The sequence below is a fragment of the Xenopus tropicalis genome, chromosome 2 (genome assembly GCF_000004195.4).
Source record: "Xenopus tropicalis strain Nigerian chromosome 2, UCB_Xtro_10.0, whole genome shotgun sequence".
In the NCBI taxonomy this organism is placed as follows: domain Eukaryota; kingdom Metazoa; phylum Chordata; class Amphibia; order Anura; family Pipidae; genus Xenopus; species Xenopus tropicalis.
This window is the reverse complement of record NC_030678.2, coordinates 68,281,881-68,307,724: the sequence shown is the minus strand read 5'-3', so window position 1 is coordinate 68,307,724 and position 25,844 is coordinate 68,281,881. Positions and strand designations below refer to the sequence as shown.

At 41.3% G+C, this 25,844-nt stretch overlaps 1 protein-coding gene across 2 annotated transcripts in view; it reads right to left on the bottom strand.

The window, feature by feature from the left end:
- Positions 1-25,844, bottom strand: part of ren (renin) — a 147,137-nt gene that overhangs the window by 39,400 nt on the left and 81,893 nt on the right. The window contains exons 3-6 of one of the 2 annotated variants that reach the window (XM_018091525.2): positions 15,334-15,457; positions 14,122-14,240; positions 13,349-13,545; positions 13,021-13,029 (exon numbers count right to left, since the gene is read on the bottom strand). In XM_018091525.2, coding sequence (XP_017947014.2) covers positions 13,021-13,029; positions 13,349-13,545; positions 14,122-14,240; positions 15,334-15,457 — 449 coding nt within the window. The remainder of the gene's footprint in view (positions 1-13,020; positions 13,030-13,348; positions 13,546-14,121; positions 14,241-15,333; positions 15,458-25,844) is intronic. The other variant, XM_031896850.1, reaches the window with a different exon arrangement.

The window sequence follows — 25,844 nt, the reverse complement described above, 5'->3', positions numbered from 1 at the left end:
GGAAACCTCTCCTCCCCCTCTCCCTCCTTACCCCCACTTTGGGACACTGCTGGTTCAGGCACTGTTGGACACTCTCTCCTGTCTTCCAGCCCTCCCTCCCAGCTATCTCTTTGTACCTTACCGGTGGCAGTTACTGATTGAGGTGAGTGGTCACACTCCAGCGCGGCTGGACCTAGTGAGACCTGGTCATAAGGAACAAAAGTAGTTACTATGCAACCCAAATCATTCCCCAACAACACATTGACAGGAATCTCATTGGACACTCCCACTTCCCTTAGACCTCTCCCCACACCCCAATCCCAGTAACCTTTGGTCACATGCATCTTTGGGTGGTTCCTTCCCACCCCCTTTACGGACAAAGTCTTCCCAGGAATAATGTCCCCAGTGTTGATGATCTCTGGAGGCACCAGAGCAAAATAAGCCCCTGAGTTCTTTAGTTCCCGAGTTACTTTGCCACCCACAATCACCAATTGCATATGGTGAGATAGACTTTCTGTTTTGACACAAACATTACCACAGGCTGTACAGGTGGGCTTGGCTCCTTCTGTTCTGGGCAGGCGACCCTCACATGGCCCACCTGGGTGCAGGGAAAACATCTGCAGGAAGCTCCAGGATCTTTGTTGGCACTGGCTCCCCCAAACAAAGGACTTTCACTGGACTTGGCATGCTGTGCTGTACCCCCAGTGTGCTGCTCCTTCCTGCTTGGTGATCCCTGTAGAGAAGGTCCCTTCCTGTACGGCAATGTGTTAGGACTAGACGTGTCTGCAATCTGCGCTGTTTGATCTGCCGTTGTGGGCTCACGGTCCAGAACAAGCTGTTGTACCTCCATCTCTGCTTGGTGTTCTGCTGTTGTTGCCTCTACCTGCTGTTGTTGCAGAATAAGCTGCAGAGATGCTGCTGTACCCCTCTGGGACCTGGCGCTGCTGCTGTCCTCAGAGTGGTGTCCCTTCTTTGGCCATCCTGGCCAGTACTGGACTCCTGATCTGACACGGCCATCCCTCTCTGCTCATAGAGCCTGGCCAGCTGTTGTTTGCTCTGCCTCTCGTAGGGTGCCATTCCAGGGGACAAGGGCCAAATAAAAGATAGGAAAGAAAAACAAGAAGAAGGGAAGGGAACTGTTTGCAGGTATGTCTTAAAAAAAATATATGCACTGTGTTTTGTCCTTCAGGACTGTATATTCCTCTCAAGGATTTACAGTCCTTTAGTGCGAGGGTTAAACACTTAATCCAAGCACTAATGCTCTATTAAAAAATTAAACAATATCCCAGCGCTGCACACCAATTGTCACGGAGACGTCACTGCGAGACACGCCTGACACCGGGACGGGGAACAAGGGGTTACACGCAGTCACCTTTCACACAGGTTAGACTAACATCAAGCCCCCCCCCCAAACAAACCACCGCCCCAAATAACTATTCGCTGCCACCATCTATCATTAACAGGCGATAGAAACCCAATTACCCGACTATTTCATACATAAAATTTCCTACTGCAGTGAGGGATAGTTCTACTACTTCCACACACACACCAACAGCCACGGTTAATTTACATACACACTGTGCTACTGACAGTCCACTAACTAATAGCATGCACACAACCAAACAATTAGTACACTTCTAGGCCTGAGCAGTCATACAAGGTACATGGGAATTGATATAGAGCCGAAGGACATAACTTATTAAATTTTATATTTAATATTACAACAGTAAACAGTGCATTAAAAGAATATTACAAAAGAGACATGTACAAACAGTAAATAAAATAAAGGGGATAAAAACACAGAGAAACGTTACCGGGATCTTGTGTTCTCAGTGGGGTCCCTCAGGGTTCTGTACTGGGGCCACTTTTGTTTAACTTGTTCATACATAACCTGAGGTGAGGGTATTATAAGTAATGTATCAGTGCTTGCAGATGACACAAAACCCTGCAGCCCAGTTATTTCTATCTAGGATGTGGCATCCTTGCAGCAGGATCTTGACAAACTGTCAATCTGGGCGGCTAAGTGGCAAATGAGATTTAATGTGGATAAATGTAAGGTCATGCACCTGGGATGTAAAACTATGCAAAGCCACTTATACCCTTTATGGGTTCTGCACTAGGCAAATCCATAATGGAGAAGGACTTTGGAGTCCTTGTAGATAATAAACTTGGCTGTAGCAAGCAATGCCAGGCAGCAGCACCTAGGACAAACAAGGTTTTGAGCTGTATTAAAAGGGGCATATACTTCCCCTTTAGAGAGCACTGGTAAGGCCCCCATCTAGAATATTTCATTCAGTTTTGGTCTCCAGTGCTCAAACAGGACATTATTGAATTAGAGAGGGTCCACAGAAGGGCAACTAAGCTGATAAAGGGTATGGAAAGTCTCAGTTATGAAGAAAAACTGTGTGTTTACACTGGAGAAGAGGCACTTAAGAGGTGATATGATAGCTATGTATAAATTTATGAGGGGATCATATAATAACCTCTGTAATGCTTTATTTACCAGTAGGTCCTTTCAACTGACATAAGGGCACCCACTCCATTTAGAAAGGAGGTCCCGTTTAAATATTTGGAAAGGATTTTTTACTGTGGGAACTGTGAAGTTGTGGAATTTCCTCCCTGAATCAGTGGTACTGGCTTCAAGAAGGGGTTGGATGGCTTTTTAGCAAGTGAGAGAATACAGGGTTATGGGTGATAGCTCTTAGTACTAGTTGATCCAGGGACTAGGAAGGAATTAATTTTTTCTCCCTCTGTGGCAAATTAGAGAGACTTTAGATGGGGTTTTTTTTGCCTTCTGGATTAACTAGCAGTTAAGTAGGTTATATATAGGCATTAAGGTTGAACTTGATGGACGTATGTCTTTTTTCAACCTAACTTACTATGTTGCTATGTTGATTTTGGTGCTGCTGGAAACTTTATTATCTTTCTGGCCTGCCCCTGGTTTCTTATAGCACTCAACTCTCAACTCCAGCAGTTGAAGGCAGACCCATCCTTCCAGGTATTTTAAACTCCTGTTCTCTATCTCTTCTTTTACAAGTGGGTGGCCAACACCCTGAAGAAATTTCTCTGCTAACTGTCAAGTGTCCCACAACCCCTGTTATTTTGGGGGTTCCTTGGCTGTAGCAGCATAACCTTGTAGATATAAGTTTTTTTGGATGTATGCTATAACAATTATATTATACTTATCTTATGCTATATTAGTTATTGTCAGAGATTAAGAAAGGGATACTGGTAGATAATTACTGTTTTCTGAGAGAAGAACGTCTGACACAGAAGATCATGTATACAAAATAGAAGGAAATAAATATGCTGTTTGTTTTCAATGATGACTCAGCGCAGCAGTCCTGTAAGTGTTTATGGCTATATTTACATAGACCTTTCTGATAAAGCTTACTAAGTTTTTACCTTTCCTTTTCCTTTAACAATCATTCTCGTCTTACGGTGAGGTCAGACAAAGCGTATATCTGCTTTTCTGTCAGGCTTTGAAAAGTGAATCCCCTTCCATACACTCCTTTGTGTGCCTGCCTTAAAGACTATGGCAACTGCCCGAGTGTGGGCACAAAAAGCGGAGCAGAGGTCCAATCCACTATACGCTCCAAAATATACGCTTCATCTGACTTCACCTTTACAATCTTTCTGAAATATAAAAGGGTAAGTCCTGCACCTACCACCTTTTAAAGTATGTAAGAGTATATCTAGAAAGCTACCCAGTGTGCTGGTCAATCCTAAAAAAAGACAAAAGTACTCCAAAGTAGAAGAAAGTGACCAATCGTTTTGCTAGAATACATATGTGAATATGACAGAATTCAATTTATTGTAACTGGCTGGAAGATATTAGAACTTAACTTGATTTCTTACTAAAGTTATATGTATATCATGTGTGTATATAATAAAAGCAATTAAAAGGCTGCATGCAGAGTATTGTGGATTAGGACTTAAACACCACAAAGCTCAGTTTTGTTATATTCTGTTCTCTAGTCTTCACACTATCACCGCTCCATCAGTAATTCACAGGGTTAACAGCCATCTGAATTGAAAGGATCAATGAGCAGAATATCGGGAAAGTAATCCTGGTAGTAATGAGCGAAATTTTTCACCAAGCATGGATTCATGGGGAATTTCTGCGTTTTGCCAGCAGGGTAAAAAAAATTTAAAAAAAAGCTGTGTGCATCAAATAAAATTGGCGTGCGAGTCAAAAAAATTACACGTGTGTCAATTTTTGACATGTGCAACAATTTTTTAAATGGCACACGCAACTTTTTGTGTCTCTCAAATTTTTTGCCGTTTTACAATTTTTTTCAAAGTTTTGCAAATTTTTCAGCAAAGGGAAATGACAGATTCACTCATCACTAGTATCTTGCGGCATATTGTATATATAGGCTTGCATGCTCTCTGCCTCCCAGCCCCCTATTTGTTATCGGATTTTTTTTAAACATCCGTACCGCCCGTCCTTCATCAACATTATCAACCTCTCTCATCTCACAGCACCCCTGCCGCTCATGCAACCTGCATGGTTTCCCACTCCCACACCTAACCCGGTTAAGGTAAATTAAAGGAGAAAGAAAGGTAAAAACTAAGTAAGCTTTATCAGAAAGGTCTATGTAAATACAGCCCCATAAGCACTCATAGAAATGCTGCACTGACTTCTGTCAAAAGATTTGTTGGGACTGTAATGTATGCGCCAGAGGCACACAGCTCTCTGCTTTCTCCTCTCTCCTGCTCCCCCCCCCCCTCAAGAATGCTAAGAACTCACTCCCCCACCTTAGGAATGTGAATCTGAACCAATCAGCAGGAAGCTGACTCATAAGTCTTACAAACTGTGCATGTACAAGTGTACATGGGTCTGGTTCTTGGTGCAGGAGTGAGGCATTATGGGAACTTTCTTTACACAGGTCAGAGTTTTTTCTTCCTGTTTGGCTTCTGATCATCTGAACAGGTGAAATGTGGGGAGACTTAAGGGCACTATTGAGACAACTGAAGGTATGCCTGCAGCTTGAGATTAACTCTTTATTAGCCTTTCCATCTCCTTTAAGCTTAAGTGCCTGATGTGCATTTTGCCCCTTTGGCTTTTATCAAAGGCTGAGGGCCGGCCAGTCTGCCCAAAATGTAAATGTCTCCCCCGCCCTTCTCTGGTGACATCACTTATGGAGCTCATCCACACTTACCTTAATGTGTTATACTTTGCTATATTGTATTCGATCACTGTGTCAATGTTATTGCTGATATTGTATTATTCTATATCTATGTATTTGCTTCAATATACAATTTGCAACATAGTTTCAGTATATTGAGGATAGTGTATTTAATATGTAGATCTTCTTACTTACCTTACTTACTTACTTACCTTACTTACTTACCTAGACTCACTTTCAAGTGCTTTCAAGTACTTTTATTGTAACCATAATGGCATTCCTTCAGGATTAAGGGTCACAGCACTTGAAAAAGTCAGTCTAGGAATTAGTAATATAGACCAAATTCTGCTTTCTAGAGAAAGTTAATGGATTTACATATTAAATACACTTTAATGTAATAACACTTGTATACAGAATGATACAATATCAGCAATTATAATGACGCCGTGATTGAATACAGTATAGCAAAGTATAAAAAATTAGGGTAAGTTTGGATGTGATCAGTAGATCAATGCTGTAGCTGTGCCACATATGTGATGTCACCAGAAAAGTGCTGGGGGAGACATTTTGGGCGGACTGGCTGGCCTGGCCCACAGCCTTTGATAAAGCCCATAGGGCGTAATGCGCGTCAGGTGGTTTAGCTTGATTTATGTAGAGACTGGGTTAGGTGTGGGAAACTGTGCAGGTGGCATGGTGAGAGGGGTCGGTAATGTTGATGAAGGACGGGTGGTACAGATGTTTTAAAAAAAAAAAAGGTAAATAATGAATAGGAGGCTGGGAGACAAAGAGCTTGCAAGCCGATATAAACAATATACCGCCAGTTACCTACCCATACACAAGGTAGATGTTTCCCGATACTCTGCTAGTTTACCCTTTCAATTCAGATGGCTGTTTACCCTGTGAATTACTGATACAATTGAGCAATATTGAGTAGCTGCTAGAATGAGCAGTGATAGTGTGGGGAATGGAGTATAATAAAAAAAATGAGCTTTGTGATGTCCTAATCCACAATACACTCTATGCAGCCTGTCTTTTAATTGCTATTATTATACACACACATGACATACATATGTAGTAAGAAATCAATAAAATTGAAGTTTTAATATCTTCCAGCAAGTCAGCTACAATCAATTGAATTCTGTCATATTAGAATAGCTGTTCTAGCTAAATGATGAGCCATGACAACTGATAGTGGAGCCTACACTTTTTCCTATTTCAGAGTATCTATCTGGTACTACATCACATACTGTACTTATCTTAGAATCTTTCTACAGAACAACATCTGTTGTTTCCTGTCATTAGTAGTCCTAGTGCAAGGCTAAGAAAATCTCTATTTGTCTCAGGAACACCAACTGCACAAATACAATTTTCGCTAATCTACTATGTCAGCACAGTGTCTATTTTACCAGAGATGCCTTTTTTGGGGCTATTGCGCCAAGACAGTGAGTTTGCCTTTCCCTTAAGAGGTATACAGTTCTGCTAAAACAACAGTGGCTGATAATGAATGTATGTATGTATTTATGTATATCTATATTTATGAAGCGCTACTGATGTACGCAGTAGAATACATTAATACAAACAAGGGGGTTAAAGATAATAGTAGATAAATACAAAGAATAACAATAAATACAAATAAATACAAGATACAGTTGCAATAAGTTATAAGTCAAAAACACAAGAGAATGGAGGTGCCTGTCCCATAGAGCTTACAATCTAGATGGAAGGGTAACTTACAGACACAAATATGCAAAAATAAGTGCTGTAGGTCACAGTGGGTGACACTGCAATATAAGTGCTAGTTCCCAGTTCAGGGGCTGTGCAAGTGCTCCAAGAAATAGTCTTTAAGTTTAGTTTTAAAAAGACTGAGGGAGGATTCTCTCGGGAGGAAATAAGGGAGGGCATTCCACATGTAAGGGGCAGCAAGACAGAAAGGTTTAAGGTGAGAAACAGCAGTTGTAGTGGGGGGCGCAACCAAGCGGTTGCTCTGTGAGGAATGGAGGAGTCGGCCAGGAACGTATGGAGATACAAGAGACGAGATGTAGTGAGGAGCAGAGAAATGGAGAGCTTTGAAGGTTAAGAGAAGGAGTTTGTAAGATATTCTTTGAATGGAAACCAGTTTTGACCACTTCTCTTTTTTAAACCGAACCCACTTCAAACCACACCCATGTAATCACAAGAGCTTTTAAGACCACACCCACATTAAGTTGGTAGCGCATCAAAAATCCAAATGGTTGGTGCTCACTGTAGGGATATTATCCTTCATTCATATGTGAAAGAATGATATCATGTAATATTAAAGGAGAAGGAAAGGCTAAGTCACTTGGGGGTGCCAAAATGTTAGGCACCCCCAAGTGACTTACATGACCTACCTTGTACCCCGGGCTGGTGCCCCCGTTAGGAGAAAACAGCACCAGCCCGGGGCACCTGTAGACACCGCTTCCTCCTTCCTTTGCGCGCTGCTGGCGAAATCCGTGGGCCGGCGCATGCGCAGTAGAGTGAAAAGCCGACTTTAATGTTTAAGTTCGGCTTTTCACTCTACTGCGCATGCGCGCGCAAGCGAGGAGGAAGCAGGTAGCGCCGGCAGCTGCCCCGGGCTGGTGCTGTTCTCTCCGTACGGGGGCACCAGCCCGGGGTACAAGGTAGGCGTTCTAAGTCACTTGGGGGTGCCTAACATTTTGGCACCCCCAAGTGACTTAACCTTTCCTTCTCCTTTAAGACATACCCTTAAAGAGATACTGACACCTGAAATTCACCAGTTTTTAAATATATCATAACATAAAAGTATTTCCTGATGCTTTTACATTATCTATTAGATTCCCCTATGTCCCTCTATGAGGGGGCGGCCATATTTGTGCAGAAGGAGTCCGTTAGCATTAGAAGCTATAACTGACAGGCTGAGAAGGGACAGTCAGGTTAGCAAACCAGTCAGGATAAGGAACTTCAAGTAACAATTACTTACAAAAGCAGCCCTATCATCAGAAAATTATCATCACAACCTATATGTAACCTTTTATGTACATTCATATTCTCTGTGGATAGCACAGCAACTCCCAGCATATAATTACACCCCTTAAGGACCATATAATGACTATTTCCAAATGCTAACAAACTCCCATAACAAAAGCCTGCCAGGTTCACCTCCCACAGGCAGCATATGGTAGACAGTGTATGGCACACACAGGAAGCATAGGGCAGGCAGAGTATAGCACACAGGCAGGGTAGGGCAGACAGAGCATGGCACGCAGGCAATATAGGGCAGGCAGAGCATGGCACACACTGGAACATACAGGCAGTACTCTGCCTTCCCTATGCTGTCTATATGTGCCATACTCTGCCTGCCCTATGCTGCCAGTGTGTACATACTCTGCCTGCCCTATGCTGCCTGTGTTACCAAAACCTGTCTGCCCTATGCTGCCTGTGCGTGCCATACACACAGGCAGAATAGGGCAGACAATACATTCGGTGACACAATGCTGGCATTGCTCCTACAGTCTTGTCAGGTGAACAATGTGGGGGCTTGCAGTCTGAGTCTGAGGTGTGAATAGTACAGGGGATTACATGCTTAAACAATACAGTGTTTTACAGCCTAAATCTGAGGTGTAAACTATGCAGTAGGCCAGTTAATCTCAGTACTGATACCATTTAAAGCTTACACAAAGGTCACAGTCACAGCAGCCAGACAGGTGGGGGGCCACACAGTGTTATTACATTTCACTGGGCGATACATACCGCAGTTTGAGAGCCAGATCCCTGAACTCAATACTTTAAGGTTCTTCATCTACTATTAATTATGTCATAAATACTAATATGTACTATAACATATTAGTATTTATGACATAATTAATAGTAGATGAAACTGAACCATAGCATCCCTGCTAACTTTTTTGTGAGGAGCATGGAGGAGCACTCACCAAACAAAAACACAGCATGCCTGGGTGCAGGTAAAATGTGTACTGAGCAACAAAAAAATAATTAATTTTGTTTGTTTATTAAAAACATTTACTCCAACTGAGCCTGTTGAGTGTGATACTTTTTTGTTGCTCTCTCTCTCTATACACACACACACATATATATATAAAGGGTTATTTTTAAGAGGGGAACCTATACTTAAGTTATTATTTATTTTTTAATATACATAAATGGTAGCGAGAGGATATTTGTCAGTTTGTGATATTTACATAGAAATAATGGGCTTTTTAGCAAATATTTTACACAAGTATCAAAGAGACCGTTGTGCTGCATCAAAGCACAAGATACATGCAGACGGGGACAATGTAGTCATTTCGGCTCTGTACAAAATATGTAAGTCGGCAGTCTGGAATATGTGGTGTGGACATCATCTTATATAGAATGGCTCATTTACAAATGCACTAGCAGTAAATGCACACAACAACAAAAATACTTGCTATATACTTGCTCTTTGTAACTACTCATGGGGAGTTTAGTTTCACCCACCCAGGCTGCACTGTTAAATTGCATGCAACTGTGTACATGGACATTAGCAAATCTTGGAATTAGCACCACCATAAACATTGCGGTAATTCCAGGGTTCGTCTTGCTGGTTGCATCACAACTGATATGTACCCAGTGACTACTAATGACATTAATAATTGTGCACACCAGAAATGACGCAATCCCCACTGCTGGAACTTGCACAGAAATTATGTCCAAATTAGCTATAAAAGGAGCAAGTTGCATCAACCTAGTGGGTGCCCGCAATGACACTGGAATTCTGGGAATACATTGCACTACTGGTTATTTGCTCCCAAAAATTAAATATTGCACAAGGAAATATAGATGTAAAAAAGCCTTTCAGTAAGTAATTACTGGGGAACTGATGTTGTTGAATTGAATGGGGGAGGAGACTTGCTTCGGGGTATTGATAATGGCAGGGAGGACCATAAGTTATTTACGCAAAATTCTCACGCTGGTACCAGTATTAATGCAAGGAGTCTTGTGACTGGTAAAATGGGAGAGCTGGAGGTACTAGTGTTGAAGCGGAAATATGATGTGATTGGTGTTGCTGAAACTTGGTTAAATGAGCCGCCTAACTGGGCAGTTAATATTGGAGGTTACACATTGTTTCGGAGGGACAGGGCCAATAGAAAAGGAGGAGGAGTGTGTTTGTTAAGCAGGAATTAAAAGCAAATATTAAGGAGGAAGTGATGGGGGTAACAGGGAGCTGAATCCTTTTGGGTTGAGCTTCTCACAGATAGTAAAGAATCTACCAAATTAATGGTAGGGGTATGCTATAGACCCCCTAATGAAAGTGAAGAGGAGGAGGCTCAGCTCCTGTTGCAAATAGAAAAGGCTACTAGTTTGGGGCAAGTGATAATAATGGGGGATTTTAATTATCCTGATATTGACTGGAGCATTAGTACTGCCAGGACAGTAAATGGGAACAAGTTTATAAACTTGCTGCATGACAACTGTATGTCACAGGTTGTTGAGGAGCCAACCAGGAACCATTCTATATTGGATCTAGTGTTCTCTAATGACCCAGAACATATAGCAAATGTGCAAGTGGTTGAACCCCTGGGTAACAGTGACCATAATGTTAACAAATTTTCATTGGGGCAACAAAGACACTGAATTTTAGGAAAGCAAATTTTAGCTCCTTAAGGGCAGCGCTTCATGGCATAGATTGGGGCATTATGTTTTCTGATAAAAACACAGAGCAGAAATGGTTGTCATTTAAAATGATATTAAATCATTACTGTTCTCAATTTATTTTATTAATAAGAAAAAGTAGAAGTGTTAATAATCACCCTGTGTGGCTTAACTCTGAGGTAAAGAAGTTAATAGGGAAAAAAGGAAAGGGGACATAAAAAAAAGGGGATAGTAGCTGCGTTTAAAGAATATAAACACTATAACAAGTGTTGTAAAACAGCAATCTGGAAGGCTAAGATAGAAAATGAGGAGCGCATTGCGGTAGAGGCCAAAACTAACCCCAAAAAGTTTTTTAAGTATATTAATAGTAAAAAGATGCAGGTTGAGGGTGTGACCCCATTGAGTTATAGTAACAATATGGTTACAGCGGATAAAGAAAAGGCAGATGTGCTTAACTAGTTCTTTTCTTCTGTGTATACAGTAGAGGAGCCAGAGGGCCAAGTCCTACCAAATAGCTGCACTATTGCCTCAGCTCCAACTACACAGTGGTTGACACAGGATATGGTGCTTAAAGGGTTACACAAGATAAATGTGAACAAGGCACCTGGGCCAGATGGAATACACCCTTGGGTACTGAGAGAGCTAGGGGCAGATTTACAGTGGCCTTTGTTTCTGATATTCTCAGACTCTCTTTTATCAGGTATGTTACCTAGGGATTGGAAGAAGGCTAATGTCATTCCTATATTTAAAAAGGGAGTAAGATCTCAGGCTGGCAATTACATAGGCCTGTAAGTTTGACATCCGTGGTGGGTAAGTTATTTGAGGGCTTGTTAAGGGATCAAATACAAAATTATGTACTGGAGAATGGCATGAGCAGTAATCAATATAAACAATATAAATGTAAGGTCATGCACCTGGGATGTAAAAATATGCAAGCCACTTATACCCTTAATGGGACTGCACTAGGCAAATCCATAATGGAGAAGGACCTTGGAGTTCTTGTAGATAATAAACTTAGCTGTAGCAAGCAATGCCAGGCAGCAGCTGCAAGGGCAACCAAGGGTATAGATTCACAGGAGGAGGTTGTTATTCTTCCTCTTTACAGATCGCTGGTAAGGCCCCATCTAGAATATGCTGTTCAGTTTTGGTCTCCAGTGCTTAAATGGGACATTATTGAATTAGAGAGGGTCCAGAGAAGGGCAACTAAGCTCGTAAAGGGTATGGAAAGTCTCAGTTATGAAGAAAGACTGGCCAAGTTGGGTCTGTTTACATTGGAGAAGAGACGCTTAAAGAGATACTGACACCAGAAATTAAATCTTTTAAATCTTTTTTTAAAATCTTTCATAACATTGTCTTTGCAAGAACTTTATAATTTTGCCATAAAAGTATTTGCCTGATGCTTTTACATTACCTGTCTGATCCCCCATGTTCCTCAAAGAGGGGGCGGCCATATTTGTCTTTTTGCATTGGAAGCTATAACTGACAGGCTGAGAAGGGACAGTCAGGTTGGCAAAACAGTCAGGTTTAGGAACTTCAAGTAACAATAACTTACAAAAGCAACCCTGTCAGCGAAAAAAAGTAAACATGACCTATAGGCAACTTTTTATGTATATTCATATTTTGAAAAGTAGTTTTTTTTCGTGTCAGTATCACTTTAAGAGATGACATGATAACTATGTTTAAATACAGTATATAAGGGGATCATATAAAACCACTCTAATGCTTTATTTACCAGTAGGTCCTTCCAACGGACACCCACTCCATTTAGAAGGGAGGTTCTGTTTAAATATTCAGAAAGGATTTTTTACTGTGAGAGCTGTAAAGTTGTGGAATTCCCTCCCAGAATCAGTCGTACTGGCTGATACATTATATAGCTTTAAGAAGGGGCTGAATGGCTTCTTAGCAAGTGAGGGAATACAGGGTTATGGGAGATAGCTCTTAGTACAAGTTGATCCAGGGACTGGTCCGATTGCCATCTTGGAGTCAGGAAGTAATTTTTTCCCCTCTGCGGCAAATTAGAGAGGCTTCAGATGGGGTTTTTTGCCTTCCTCTGGATCAACTAGAAATTAGGCAGGTTATATATAGGCATTATGGTTGAACGTGATGGAGGTACGTCTTTTTCAACCTAACTTACTATGTTACTATGATTGAATTGTTAACATGCAAAGTGAAAAAAGTTATTTTAATAGGCATAGTAGCACACAAATTCAAAGTGCAAGGTTAAAATCTGTTACCAAACAGAAGACCATGTTAGTGGGAGTGACATCTGTGGGTAGGGGTGGGAAAGTTATCTTCTCACCTGTAACTTCTGCAAAAAAGAGAAGACCCTGGTTACCTGAGCAACTATAACTCTACTCAGAACATGCCGGTAAGAAATAAACTAATGGTCAATTTAATGTAAGATATTTAGTGAAAAAAAAAAACCTAAACCAAATGTCACATTTTTTACACTGAAGTACAGGAAACAATGTGCAGATTGCTATTAGTCTTGAATTTTGCTACTTCTCCTTTTATTAATAGAGATTTGTAATGTCTCACAATTATTGTAACTAAGTATTTCTGCTATTATGTAAAAGCAATTCATAATACATAAAGGGATTCTTTGTTCTCCAACCTATTCTCCTCACCGGCTGTAATATACAGAAAAGACATCCTCCTGCAGGACTTGCTCTGATATGATCCGATCGAAAACAGGGGTAATGCCATCAATGGCCTGGCCAGGAAAGCCCATTCCCAGGACTCCATCAAAGCGGGCAAAGATAAATGGAAAGGCTGGAAGTGCTGTAGCTTCAGCAAAAACTTGTATAACTGGAATGCCTGCTACCTGTAGAGTAGAACTGAGTAAAACAGAGTAGAAAAATGGCTGGGAGGAAAAAAAAGACTATGAGTATGTGGTCATGGGTTGGGGGATTTTTTTTTAGACAGATGTAAAATACTTTAAAGGAGAAGGAAAGGCTAAATCACTTGGGGGTGCCAAAATGTTAGGCACCCCCAAATGACTTTAATCGCTTACCTTGTACCCCGGGCTGGTGCCCCTGTTAGGAGAAAACAGCCCGGGGTACCTATAGCGATGCGCTTCCTTCTTCCAGCTTCGTTTTGCTGTGACTACACGAAAGGCACATGCGCAGTAGAGTGAAAAGCCGACTTCTCTGTTAAAGTTCGGCTTTTCTCTCTACTGCGCGTGCTCGTGAAGACGGAAGGAGGAAGCGCTGCAGGTACCCCAGGCTGGTGCTGTTCTCTCTGAACAGGGGCACCAGTCCAGGGGAAAAGGTATGCGATTCAAGTCACTTGGGGGTGCCTAACATTTTGGCACCCCCAAGTGACTTTGCCTTTTCTTCTGCTTTAAGAATATAAAAAAAAATACAAATAGAAAGCTACATTTAAGTAGATTATCACTTACCACCACAACATCCTGGCTCAAGAATCCTTTCACTCCCCCTGAGCCATATTGAATAGAGAAGCCTGCCCCATTTTCCATGTACGTCTGGGACTTAGTGGAATCATATCTGTTATGTGATACTGTCAGGGATCATCATAGAAGGAGGAAAAAGGTTAAAATTTGCCTTCAAAACCAGATTAAAGCTTTTTTTGTTTGTTTTTATTTTTCAAATTAGCAATCACTACATTTTGGTTATTAAGTCAGGGTCATTCTTTCAAAAGGGCATTGGTTGTCAATGGTCAAACGTGTGGGGTTTTTTTGGGTTTTTTTTGGTGCAAACAACTTTTCACCAAAAGTATAGATAACAAAAGTAGAAATTAAGTGACTTACTCACAAGTACACAACTAGGGGGTGAGGATTTTGGATGGATAGAGGGCATGGGATAATTATATTTTGGTGCATTGGTGTGGAGGGAAATAGGTTGGGTTTTACACTGGTTCCCATGGTACTTTATTTTTCACTTGATTAATTTAATGTGGCAGGAGCACAACTGGCTAGTAACTGATCAGTAGTTTTTTTTTAGTACGTGCTAGGCCTGTGTTATCTTTCAAGGGGCAGGTGCAAATTACAAAAAAATGGGAGCAAAGAATAGACTCTGGATGCAACTATTTGCAGAGAGTTAATGCAGAGAGTTGTGCACTGTCTGCAAGCTTTCCTTGCACTGCAATGTTTGGGTGGTATGAGGGATGTAAATACATCCTATCTTTTCCCTTAACTTGAGCATCATTCATGTTAGGCAGCACCAGCAGGTGCAACAAAGCCCTGTAATTACTGCCTGTGCCAAGTGATATATGCAGGTCTGCCTTGTGCCCGACAGAATGCCCTAAAAGCATACTGTATGCTGTGTAACTGACCACAGTGTGGTGATTTTCTGACTCTTAGTACTATTGCACTTGCATCCAGGGCATTCATATGTGTCAGCTTGGAACTTAATATGTAAATACAACATACCAGGGGAAATGTTCACTCATGCACAAAAATTGTGGTGTAGGAATAAAATCACTTTTTACATATTCTAATCCACCCATTTCCTTGCACAAAATGAGCACAAAAGATCATTTTTACCCACATAACCAAAGAAAAATAAAGGAAACATTGGTATGAGCATTAAGGAACATCTGTAATGTATCAGTGCCTGGTTTCACAAAGCAACTGAGATTCATTGTAACTCACCACAGGCGCTGTAGAGGGGGGAGCAGCGTTGTGATGGCACCCACAGATTGGCAGATCCTGTATCAAAGACTACCTTGAATGTTTGTGGCGGAGAACCTATACTGATCTCACCAAAATACTGTGTCTGTAAGGCAGGAATATGCTTGTTAGCTGCTGGTAAAAGTGTGCATATAAAACACTTAAGCAGAAGATCATTTAAAGGAGAAGGAAAGGCTAATAAAGAGTTAATCTCAAGCTGCAGGCATACCTTCAGTTCTCTGAATAGTGCCCTTAAGTCTTCCCATATTTCTTCTGTTCAGGTGATCAGAAGCCTCATGGGAAAAAAAACAGCTCTGTAAAGAAAGTTCCCATAATGCCTCGCTCCTGCACCAAGACCAAGACGTGCAGTATGTAAGATTATGAGGAAGCTTTCTGCTGATTGGTTCAGATCCACATTCCGATCCACATTCCTAAGGTGGGGAGGGAGTTCTTAGCATTCTTGAGGGGGGGGGGCAGGAGATGGGAGAGAGCTGCATGTCTCTTGCACAGGAAAACAAAGAGACAATAAATCCTGTTTCTTTTGACAGTGAACTCAGTGCAGCGAAACCAATAGTATAAGATAACTCATACGGGAAAGAGATTAAAATACTGGTTAAACATAAAAAAGAGGATCTGTAAGTTTAGATTAAGAAAGAACAATTATTGATATATATATATATATATATATGTGTAGAAGAAATACAGTAGCAAAAGTAGCAAAGCAGCAAAAGTGGTATGTGAAATGGTAAAGAATTGTACAACTCTGATGGGTGTGATTTATTAACATTCTAAATCAATTTTTTACTGTGATTAGAATATTTTTATACTAAAACTCACAATGAATTTTAGGGTTTCCAAAACTCTTAATATGTGATATTTATTTAGCAAAAAACTTGAAAGCCTCAAATGTGAAACTTTGATATCTTTTTTCTAAAACTCTTTATTTAAAGTTTTATTTAAAGATTTAGCGATTTAAGGGACATATCATGAGAAATCCAGAGTAGCCAGAGATGACTGGTTGTACAGTAATAATTTGTTTCCTTGTGTGTTACACATACTGAGGCTGATTGTCCCAGAGAGAGATTCATTTTGGGAAGGTTAGTTTTCTCCCTAGAATTTGTTCCCATTTTGTCATGTAAACATGTTTTACAAACAGAGTTTCTAGGCAGATATTGAGTAGGCCATAGAGATAAAGCCCCTCCTGTGTGTTCAGATGGCCATAATGGAATCAAGTGATGGTTACTCTAAAGACAGTTGAGTCCCTGTTGATTCCAATGATATTGATAGAAGATTGTGTTATTGAGGCCAAACTTGGTCTGGAGGTCCTGAAGTGTATACATTTTACAAGTCAATGGGTTTTAAGGACTTTTTTGACTTTGTGGTTAGATAGTCTACCACATTTGGCTAGTAGTTCATGAGGGTTTGGGAGTAAAGTCACAAGATGTGTGAGGGTGAGGAGAATGTTGTCTGCAAAGGGAGAAATGATATATTTCTCCCATTTGACTAGACAACCGTTATCCGCAGCATTTGCAATACTTGGCGTCTCATCTAGCTGTCAGGACTGGCCTCTGGCGAGAGACCAGCAGATAGGAGCCTATGTGCAAATAACCCCCAGAACTCCCTTTAAGGGCCAGACAGCCAAGTGTGATAACCAAGGAAGTTTAATGAAGACAAAACAGAACAAAAATAAAAGTAATGTACAAGCCTGTGATTAAGAAAATACATCACAGGTGTTGTAAAACAGCAATCCGGAAGGCAAAGATAGAAAATGAGGAGCGCATCGCGGCCGAGGCCAAGGCTAACCCCAAAAAGTTTTTTAAGTATATTAATAGTAAAAAGATGCAGGTTGAGGGTGTGGCCCCATTGAGTTATAGTAACAATATGGTTACAGCGGATACAGAAAAGGCAGATGTGCTTATAATCTATTTGGATTTTGCCAAAGCATTTGATACCGTTCCCCACAAACGACTGCTTTCTAAGCTAAGGTCTATTGGTCTTAGTGAAGTAGTTTGCACATGGATAGAACACTGGCTACAGGATCGGGTACAGAGGGTGGTTGTTGATGGTACATTTTCTACTTGGAGTAAGATTCTCAGTGGGGTCCCTCAGGGTTCTGTACTGGGTCTACCTTTGTTTAATTTGTTCATAAATGACTTTGGGGAGGGTATTATGAGTAATGTATAAGTGTTTGCAGATGACACAAAACTCTGCAGACCAGTCAATTCTATCCAGGATGTGACATCCTTGCAGCAGGATCTTGACCAACTGGCAATCTGGGCAGCTAAGTGGCAGATGAGATTTAATGTGGATAAATGTAAGATCATGCACCTGGGATGTAAAAATATGCAAGCCCCGTATACCCTTAATGGAACCGCACTAGGCAAATCCATAATGGAGAAGGACCTTGGAGTCCTTGTAGATAATAAACTTGGCTGTAGCAAGCAATGCCAGGCAGCAGCTGCAAGGGCAAACAAGGTTTTGAGCTGTATTAAAAGGGGTATAGATTCACGGGAGGAGGGGGTTATTCTTCCCCTTTACAGAGCACTGGTAAGGCCCCATCTAGAATATGCTGTTCAGTTTTGGTCTCCAGTGCTCAAACGGGACATTATTGAGTTAGAGAGGGTCCAGAGAAGGGCAACTAAGCTGGTAAAGGGTATGGAAAGTCTCAGTTATGAAGAAAGACTGGCCAAGTTGGGTCTGTTTACACTGGAGAAGAGGCGCTTAAGAGGTGACATGATAACTATGTATAAATATATAAGGGGAGCATATAATAACCTTTCTAATGTTTTATTTACCAGTAGGTCCTTCCAACGGACACGAGGGCACCCACTCCGTTTAGAAGAAGGGAGGTTCCATTTAAATATTCGGAAAGGATTTTTTACTGTGAGAGCTGTGAAGTTCTGGAATTCCCTCCCCGAATCAGTCGTGCTGGCTGATACATGATATAGCTTTAAGAAGGGGCTGGATGGATTCTTAGCAAGTGAGGGAATACAGGGTTATGGGAGATAACTCTTAGTACAAGTTGATCCAGGGACTGGTCCGATTGCCATCTTGGAGTCAGGAAGGAATTTTTTCCCCTCTGCGGCAAATTAGAGAGGCTTCAGATGGGGTTTTTTGCCTTCCTCTGGATCAACTAGTAGTTAGGCAGGTTAGATATAGGCATTATGGTTGAACGTGATGGACGTATGTCTTTTTTCAACCCAACTTACTATGTTACTATGAGTCTGGCAATAGGCAAATCCGTAAGCAGGCAGAGGTCAGTCCAGGCAGAGTTCGAGCAGATCCGTTTATCAGGCAGGGGTCAGTCCAGGCAGAGTTCAAGCAAATCAGAAGTCAGGTAGAAGTCAAATCAGGGAAACCAAACAGGGACCAGGCAGGGCACAGGCAGGGAACACGGAATCAGAAGTGGCAAGACCAGGCTCAGCAGGAACGATGATCGAGCAACTGGGTGTTGCCCGGAGAGGGTTTATATAGGTTGGTGATTACTAAAACAGCAACACATGTGATAAACAGGATTGGTTGAGACTGAAGGAAAATGGGTAGCGATGTCAAAAGCACATAAGGGCAACAGACCCCACGTAGCTCAAAGAGCCTCCTGTGGCTCATTAAGCTAGTGCACCAGCAGTCCAGCACCAAGTCCAGGGATTCCCTGCAGTTCCTGACACTAGCTGCCATACAAGCGATCCTTTCCATCTTTCATAATGAGGGAAATGTGTGAGAACAGTATTGAACTCAGCAGGGTGGTTCCACTTAGTATTTAATTCAATATTGGCAATAGTTGAGGGCCTATTGTATCATAGAAGGTTTAGTATGGGTTTAAGATGTTATATCCTGTTAGCCATTGAACAAATGCAGAAAATGTAAGGTTAGGTGATACTTTTTATTGGCTAACTAAGTAAGTAAAAATTGCAAGCTTTCAGAGCACCCAGGCCCTAACATAAAATACAAAGCTGGAAAGGCACAGCATATATACTGTAAGATCATTGAAAAGGGTTTATGGGCAATAAATTAGAAGAAGTTACAGACTGATAGATATAACTTGTAGAGATAACAAAAGTAATTAGGGTGAGTTGTAAATAGTCCAGGGGTCTGAATTCAGTCAGGTCACATAGTGTGACTCAAACCAAGACAGAATAGGATGGGGGTGCACAAGTAGGAATTGAACACGAAAAAATTGAAGATACAAGATTCCATTGGAAGGGATAAGGAATAGATCCGGATCTTATTCACTTCACAAGTCCATATCAGACTGTAATAAATAAACTACAAAGACAAGATAATATTTCAGCCCAGATATTGTTAAGCCCTCCTGGGTAAACACTTTAACTTCACTCTGCCATGGTAGCAAATAGTTGTACAATTAGCACCTTGTTGTGAGGTGAAATCAACCGAAGGAAAGTGTCTTTTGAGATGTAAATTGTCTGTATCTGTGTTATTCTAGGTGGCAGATCTCTTAGTTAAATTCATAACTGGACATAAAACTCCTGTCCTTGTTTAGGCCACTAGAGTGTTGAAATGTCCCACCAGTTTGATTTCCCATAGGAGAGTGTGTGGTTTAATACCATATTTGCAATGTTATTGACATGTATATGTAATTGCTTTTTCTGCTTGCATGATAGAGAGATCTTTAAGCTGTGTTATCAGTGAGGTAAAGCCTGCAAGGGTAGGTATAGTAGGTTTCTGACTGTATTTATGTTCTGCCCTTACCCAAGCTTTGTGGGCTTCCCAAACAATAAATGAAGAAGACACACTGGGACTCATATATCAACACTGGGCAAATTGAAGAAGACACACTGGGACTAATTTATCAACACTGGGCAAATTTGCCCATGGGCATTAATCCATAACAGCCAATCAGTAATCAGCTTTTTTAAGACAGTTGCAGGTAGAGCAATGAATGCAACAGTTTGATGTGTTACCATGGGTTACTGCAAATGGGCTAATTTGCCCAGTGTTGATAAATAAGACCCAGTGTCTCTGTTTCTGGTAAAGTAGTCTGTGAGATCTGTTGCTAGCTCTGATTTTACATTGTTGTTGGATAGAAGAGCCCCATAAGTCTCCACTGAAAGCATTTTTGGGGGGCACTGGTAATATTTAGGGTCACCTTAAAGAAGAAGGAATGGTAAAAACTAGGTAAGCTTTGCCAGAAAGGCCTGTGTAAATACAGCCATAAGCATTCACAGAAAAGCACCACAGGATTTCTTGTTGCCTTTTTTGTTAGCATGTTCTTAGGGCTTCCTCTCTCTGGATAATCCTTCATTCCTGGGGCCAGAGTCTGTGCAACTCTCTCCTCCCTCCCCTCTCCCATAAGAATGCTAAGAACCCCCTTTTCTGAGCTATAACGGCTAGAGATGCAGCAGGAAGCTATGAACACCAAGCTAAAATGGCAACTGCAATCTTAAGCAAACAGAGAAAGCTTCTAGGGCTCTTTAGTCAGGTATAGTAATGCATTCTGCAGAATAAATATAGTGTTCTAGGTGACACTAATGTGGCAAATCTATTGGCAGTAAAATGCCAAAATGCATAAACTCAATCACGACTCAAACACCCTAACCTCCTTAATAAACAAAAAGGGGAACTTAAACAAATCCTAATAGAAAAAGCAGAAAAATCCCTCCGAAACAGTAACAGACTTTTTTGCGAAAAAGGAAACAAAGCAGACACCCTATTAGCAAAACTACTGACAAATAAAAACCATTCCCAAATGATTCAAGCAATCAAAACACCCACAGGTACAACAACCTACAAACCTAAAGATATATTGAACCAATTCGCACAGTACTATGCGAATCTATACAACAGAAATAAAACACCTCCAACCCCAATAGCACTAACAAAACTGAAAGAATATTTAGAAAACTACCCAAAATCTCCCCAGCAGACTCCCAAAAACTACAAACGGAAATCACAGGTGAAGAAATTACAGCAGTCATTAAAAGCTTAAAGCCCAAAAAAGCCCCAGGCCCCGATGAATTCTCTATGCCAGTGCTGTCCAACTTCTGCGGTGCCGAGGGCCAGAATTTCTCTCACATACATGGTGGAGGGCCGCTAATGGAAGCTAGTTTGGCCACTCCCCCATTTTAAACCACACCCACTTCAAACCACACCCATTTTATCACAATGGTCTCTGCAGGGATATCAACCATTATTCATATGTTAAAGAATTATATTATGTCATATTAAGACACACCCTTAAATTCATATGCCTCCTCCTCCCCTATGGATAGCACAGCAACCCCCAGCATATAATTACACACCTTAGGGACCATTTAATGGCTAAATGCTAACAAACTCCCAGAACAAACCCCTGCCAGGTTCACCTCCCACAGGCAGCATAGGGGAGGCAGAGTATGGCACACACAGGTAGTACTCTGCCTGTCCTATGCTGCCTGTGTGTGCCATACCGTCCCTGCCCTATGCTGCCTATGTGCCATACTCTGCCTACCCTATGCTGCCTATATACAGGCAGCATAGGCCAGGCAGTACATACAATCTCTGAGGTGTAAAGAGGTGAACAATGTGGGTGATTACAGCCTGAGCCTGAGATGTGAACACTGCAGGGGGTAAACAATGCAGAGATTAAAAGGTGTGAACAACACAGGGTATTACATTTTTAAACAATACAGAGGGATTACAGCCTGAATCTGAGGTGATAACCATGCAGGGGACCAGTTAATCTCAGTACTGATACCATTTAAAGTTTACACAAAGTTAAACCATCAAAGCAGTCAGACAGGGTGGGGGCCACACAGAGGGGGGTCGAGGGCCACATGCTGGCCGCCAGTTGGACAGCACTGCTCTATGCTATACTATAAGAAATTCACCAAAGAATTACTCCCACATATGCAATCTCTATTTAATAATCTCCTTCACAATAAATGCAAGATACCCCCAGATATGCAATGAGCAAACATAAGTCATCCCTAAACCACCAAAAGACCCTTTGTACTGCCAAAATTATCGCCCTATATCACTAATCAATTACAATGTCAAAATCTATGCAAAAATTTTAGCAGACAGACTAGCTAAAATTATGCCACAACTCATACACCCAGATCAGGTAGGGTTTATCATAGGTAGAGATGCCAATGACAATATTAGACGGATCACACATCTACTCCACCATGTCGAAGACCTTTCCATACCTAGTATCTTCCTATCGCTGGATGCAGAAAAGGCCTTCGACATGGTGGACTGGCAATTCTTAAAAGCTGTGCTAGAAAACACAGGATGCAACTCTAACTTTAGCAATGCAATTATGGCTCTATACAATCACCCAACGGCCAGAGTCTACTCATCAGGCTACTACTCAGACCCATTTAGCATCTACAACGGGACAAGACAGGGATGCCCTTTGTCCCCCCTTTTATTTGCACTATGCATCGAACCCTTAGCACAGAGAATCAGACTGAACCCAAATATCACAGGCATAGACATAGGGAAAGACACATTTAAAATAGCACTATTTGCAGACGACACACTCCTCACGCACCCACAAACATCCTTGCCAAACATATTGAATGAAATAACTAACTATGCAAAACTATCCGGATTCAGAGTCAATAACTCAAAATCAGAAGCCATAGCAATGTCTCTCCAACACCATAACCAAAAACTCTTGGAGATGAACTTTGAATTTAAATGGCGTAAAGATACCATGAAGTATCTAGGGATTAACCTAACCCCAAAGTTTAAAGAGCTGTACAACAAAAACTACCCCCATTGATTCAAAACTTGATCTCATTAATAAACTCATGGGAAAAGCAACACTTCTCCTGGCTAGGAAGACTACACACCCTGAAAATGATGATAGTTCCCAAAATACTATACCTCTTCCGCACTCTCCCCATCCCAATGAATGTAACAGATCTAGAAAAGCTACAGAAAAGGATGCTCACTTTTCTCTGGGACAACAAACCCCATAGAGTAAACAAAAGAGTCATTATGAGATCAACATCGCAAGGGGGACTGAATTTTCCTAATTTGCTTAACTACTGGAAAGCAGCACAATTAGCCCAGATGGTCAAAATGCATTGTATACCTGCAGCTGTCAGATGGGTCGCTTTAGAAACACAACTGCTAGCTCCCCAGTTACCGAGATCCATACTCTGGATCGCACAAAACTTTAGATCACAAATCACCCTGACCAACCCAATACTTAGGCACACAATTAGACTCTGGGATAAACTACTAGTAAAGCATAAACCTTGGATCAGCTCAGACCCCTCCCCCTTTGTCCCAATTGTAAATAATCCTGACTTTCCTCCAGGTACAGATTCTCAAGCGTTCTAATGGTGGACAACAAATCAATATATAGACATTGGCAGCCTTACCCCATTAGGCAATCTCCTGACAAGGGACGATCTAAAGCAAAAAAAAGCAATCCCTAACAGAGAATTCTTCCGATATGCACAGATCAAACATTTTATTCAATCGAAGTTGGGAAAGTCGAACAGACAAAAAACAATCTTTGAACGACTAAGCTACCACCCACACCACAAACAACAAATAACATGGCTCTACAACAACCTTAACTCCCACAAAGTACCGGACAAAACAAAACACATGGTACGATGGGAACAAAGGCAAAACGTGACTATAGACGATGACCAATGGCAGTCAATCCTAGAGAACATCAAAAAAGCTTCTATCAACACCATAATCAAGGAAAACGCCTACAAAATACTGTACGACTGGTACCTCACACCACTGAAACTAAACAAAATATATAAGTCAGAACCCACTTGCTATAGGGGATGCAGAGAAATAGGAGATGAGCTACATATTTGGTGGACATGCCCCCAAATTACAACACTCTGGAAGGAGGTCTTCAGATTCATAAGCCAACTATTACAGAAAGAAATCCAACCAGACCCTCAACTAGCCCTCCTACTCAACAAACCAGATCACCTGACCAGGACCGAATTCAAACTATGCTCCCAAATATGTCTAGCGACTAGGTGTGGAATAGCAAAAAAATGGAAATCGATACCACCACAACTCCCTGAGATAACAGCTAAAATCTGGTGGACATCTACAATGGAAAAATTGACCGCACTCATCCACCACAAAATGGACATATATGAAAAAATATGGACACCCTGGACCACGTGGACCGAAAACCAAAACAATCGACCAGATCAGATCTAAAAATGGACAATACCAAGGGAAAATTCCAGACGCTAACTTGAGAACTAAATAAAAGGAAAAAAAAAAAAAAGAAAAGAAAAAAAGACTACCCAGATGAAACGGCTAGGCGAGAGTCCAACCCCCCCCCCTTTACCTCTAACCCTCTATCCAACCCCTATTCTACTTTCTTTAACCCCCCTTGTTCCACATATTTTGTATGCATCTTACTTTGTTGTAAAACAACTAATAAAAACAAAGTTTAAAAAAAAAAAATGCCAAAATGACTTTCCCTCTCCTTTAATTGGGGCATGATCTGATCTGAGGGAGAGGTGCTGTTTTTCAAGCTCAATCTCTTTAGCAAGTTTGGGCCCTCTGCTGGATTTCTGATGTCATATTGTGTGCCATTAAAAACTCCCTGAGCATTGTTGTAAATGGTTTGGGGTCCCTTCTTTTGGCCAAGGTGGTTGAGGAGAGGTTGTTTAAAATTGTCTTCTTTGTAAGGAATGTTATGTTTGTTTTGTGACGCTGCAATAACCTTGTCTTTGGAGGTGAAGAATGAAGGTGCAGGATGACACCTCAAGGTTGCTTTAATCTTAAGGCTCTTGTCAACAGTGATGTGTGTCTTATTTAAGTACCATTCTTCTGTGATGAGGATAGGGACAAAGTATTGGAAAAGAGATAGTAAATAGGTGTTAAAGTAAGAGGGGGCCTACCTCCTCCCATATTCCCTGGATTCTGAGATTTGGCGTCTGTTCCCTGTTTGTGGTATCCTCCCGTTAATAATGGAGGTGTTGAATCTCTTGCTGAAGAGCTTTTTTATCCTATTCCAGAAGGGGGACATGGTGCGTGTTTTAGTCTGTCGCAGTGCTCTATGCAATCGTTTAAGTTTTGTAACTGCTGCCACAATTCTTTCATGAATTCAGTTAGAGAGTCTCTTGTAGTCGTTTTCAGCTTGTCATGGAGTTGTGAGAGAAAGTTTTGCTACTTACAACACCACTCCTCAACAGTTATCGGGTGTACCTGGGGCAAACTTGGTGGCTTGATGTGCTATGGTATCTTGCGCCGTAGGCAAGGTAGTGGCAGATAGTTTTCTTTACCATGTACTGGTCCATGGAGTCTTTCTTTTACTTACTTTTCCCATAATAAGACAAAATTTGAAAACTGGGCAGCAAACTTCATTAAGTTCAATGTGGAAAAGTGCAAAGTTATGAACTTTGGTAGAAATAATATAAACGCGAGATATCTACTAAATGGTAGTTTGTTGGTGGGATCCTTAATGGAGAAGGATCTGGGGGTTTTTGTAGATGACATTGCCTGGAATTTGCCTAAAGCAAATAAAGTGCTGTCTTGTTTAAAAAAGGGCA